General features: G+C 64.7%; 1 protein-coding gene across 1 annotated transcript in view; it reads right to left on the bottom strand.

Moving 5' to 3' along the window:
• PCYT2 (phosphate cytidylyltransferase 2, ethanolamine) overlaps positions 1 to 459 on the bottom strand; it is a 5,999-nt gene extending 5,540 nt beyond the window's left edge. Inside the window, 2 exon segments of the mRNA XM_014531254.1 lie at positions 1 to 152; positions 365 to 459. Of these exon segments, the coding sequence (XP_014386740.1) occupies positions 1 to 152; positions 365 to 446 (234 nt within the window). The 5' untranslated portion in view covers positions 447 to 459.
• Between the last annotated feature and the right edge of the window lie 1,339 nt (positions 460 to 1,798).

The raw sequence follows: 1,798 nt of genomic DNA on the forward strand, positions 1-1,798 counted from the left end.
ACAGAAGTCGCAGCTGTACTTGTCCAGCGTCTCCAGCGTGGTGACGTAGGGGGCCGCCGGCACCACCTCGTCCACCCACTTGATGGCCTGCACCATCTTGTACCTCTCCTCCTGCGTGAACACTGGGGGCCCCTTGTGCTTGGAGATCTCCTCTGGGCCAGAGAGGAGAGGAGGCAGGGTGGTGACCACGGAGGTCATGTCCACACTGAAGCGCCCTCCACACCCAAGTGGCCATCACCGTCCTCCTTGGGCCACCACCACGAAGGTGGCCCCTCCTCCTCCAGAATCCCAGGGGATGGTGGGGCCCCCCTGGCGACTGGGCAACCCCAGGCGGGCATGGGGTGGTGGGCGCAGCCCCACTTACCGTCGGTGTGCACGCCCACGATGAGGTAGTCCCCCATGGCCCGGGCCTGGCGCAGCTGGTTCGAGTGGCCATAGTGTACCATGTCGTAGCTGTGGAGAGGGCCGGGCGGTCAGTCCCGGGTGGCCCGGGGGCGGTGAGGGGCACAGGCTGGCTCCTCTGAGAAGCCGCCACTGGGAACTGCTCCCAGGGTCCGGCGAGTCTGGGCTTTTGGAGGGGAGGGTGCTCAGCTCTGCATGGCCCGGTCCCGGAGTCCAGGGCCAGACTCAGCAGGGCCATGGCCTGCGGGTCCTGAGGACTGAGAGCACACCGCACAGCCCCTGCCCCACCCTGGGCCTGCGGCCCCCGGGGCCCCTCCTTAACTCACAGCACCATGGGTGGTCCCTTTACGCTGCAGCACGAGAGGGGAGCTGAACTCTACCACCTGAGACAGGGGGCCAGTCTCTGGGGCCAACAGGAAGCAAAGTCTAACCCAGTGGTCGGCAAACTCATCAGTCAACAGAGCCAAACATCAACAGTACAACGATTGAAATTTCTTTTGAGAGCCAAATTTTTTAAACTTAAACTATATAGGTAGGTACATTGTTATTAACTTAATTAGGGTACTCCTAAGGCTTAGGAAGAGCCACACTCAAGGGGCCAAAGAGCCGCATGTGGCTCGAGAGCCGCAGTATGCCGACCACGGGTCTAACCAATGAACAAGGCCAACTGCTGGCTCTGGGAACCCTGCGAGCTCCCAGGACCTCGGGGAGGCCAACCACCACCTCCCTGTCACCTGGTCCCAGAGCTTTTAGCCTCAGATCCGGGCCCGGTTCCGAGTGAACTCAGCTGACGGCCACAGACAGCAGCCGCTGTCCGGCTGGGTCCCACCTGCCCCGTGTGTGCTGGGGAGACCACACTGCCGAGCGGCGCCCTCAAGCTCCTCCTACTCCTTCCAGCCTCCGTGGCCTCCGAGTAGGAGAAGCTGTCCCTGCTTCCACTCAGTGCCACCTGTCAGCTCCGCCTCCCACACCGGCCCGGGGTCACAGGGCTCTGGCCCTGGGGTAAGGGAAGAGGGAAGTCCAAGTCCAGGGCCCTGGGGCCCGCGACCCCTGTGCCCACTGGACAGGCTGGGCCGGGGGTGCACCGAGTGCAGGTGGCCCTGGGTCCAGGCTGGGTCCTGTCACTGCAGCCCTGTGGCTGTGACCTGCTGGGGCCAGCACCTGGCCTGGCCAGGCCCAAGGTCAGAGTCCACAGACACGCAGCCACACTCCCTCTCCCCACGGTGGTGCAGGTGCAGGGGCAGAGGCCCCGCCCCCGAGGGTGTGTTTCCCCCTCTGCTTCCATCAGCAAAGGCGGCGAGTTACCAACTGACAGCCCCAAACATCACCCAACTCTGCTGTCTGGCTCGCCGGCGGGCGGGTGGGCACCCCCGGGTGGCACGGGGGTCCCGGGGCC

This window comes from Myotis brandtii, unplaced genomic scaffold (assembly GCF_000412655.1).
Source record: "Myotis brandtii unplaced genomic scaffold, ASM41265v1 scaffold797, whole genome shotgun sequence".
Classification (NCBI taxonomy): domain Eukaryota; kingdom Metazoa; phylum Chordata; class Mammalia; order Chiroptera; family Vespertilionidae; genus Myotis; species Myotis brandtii.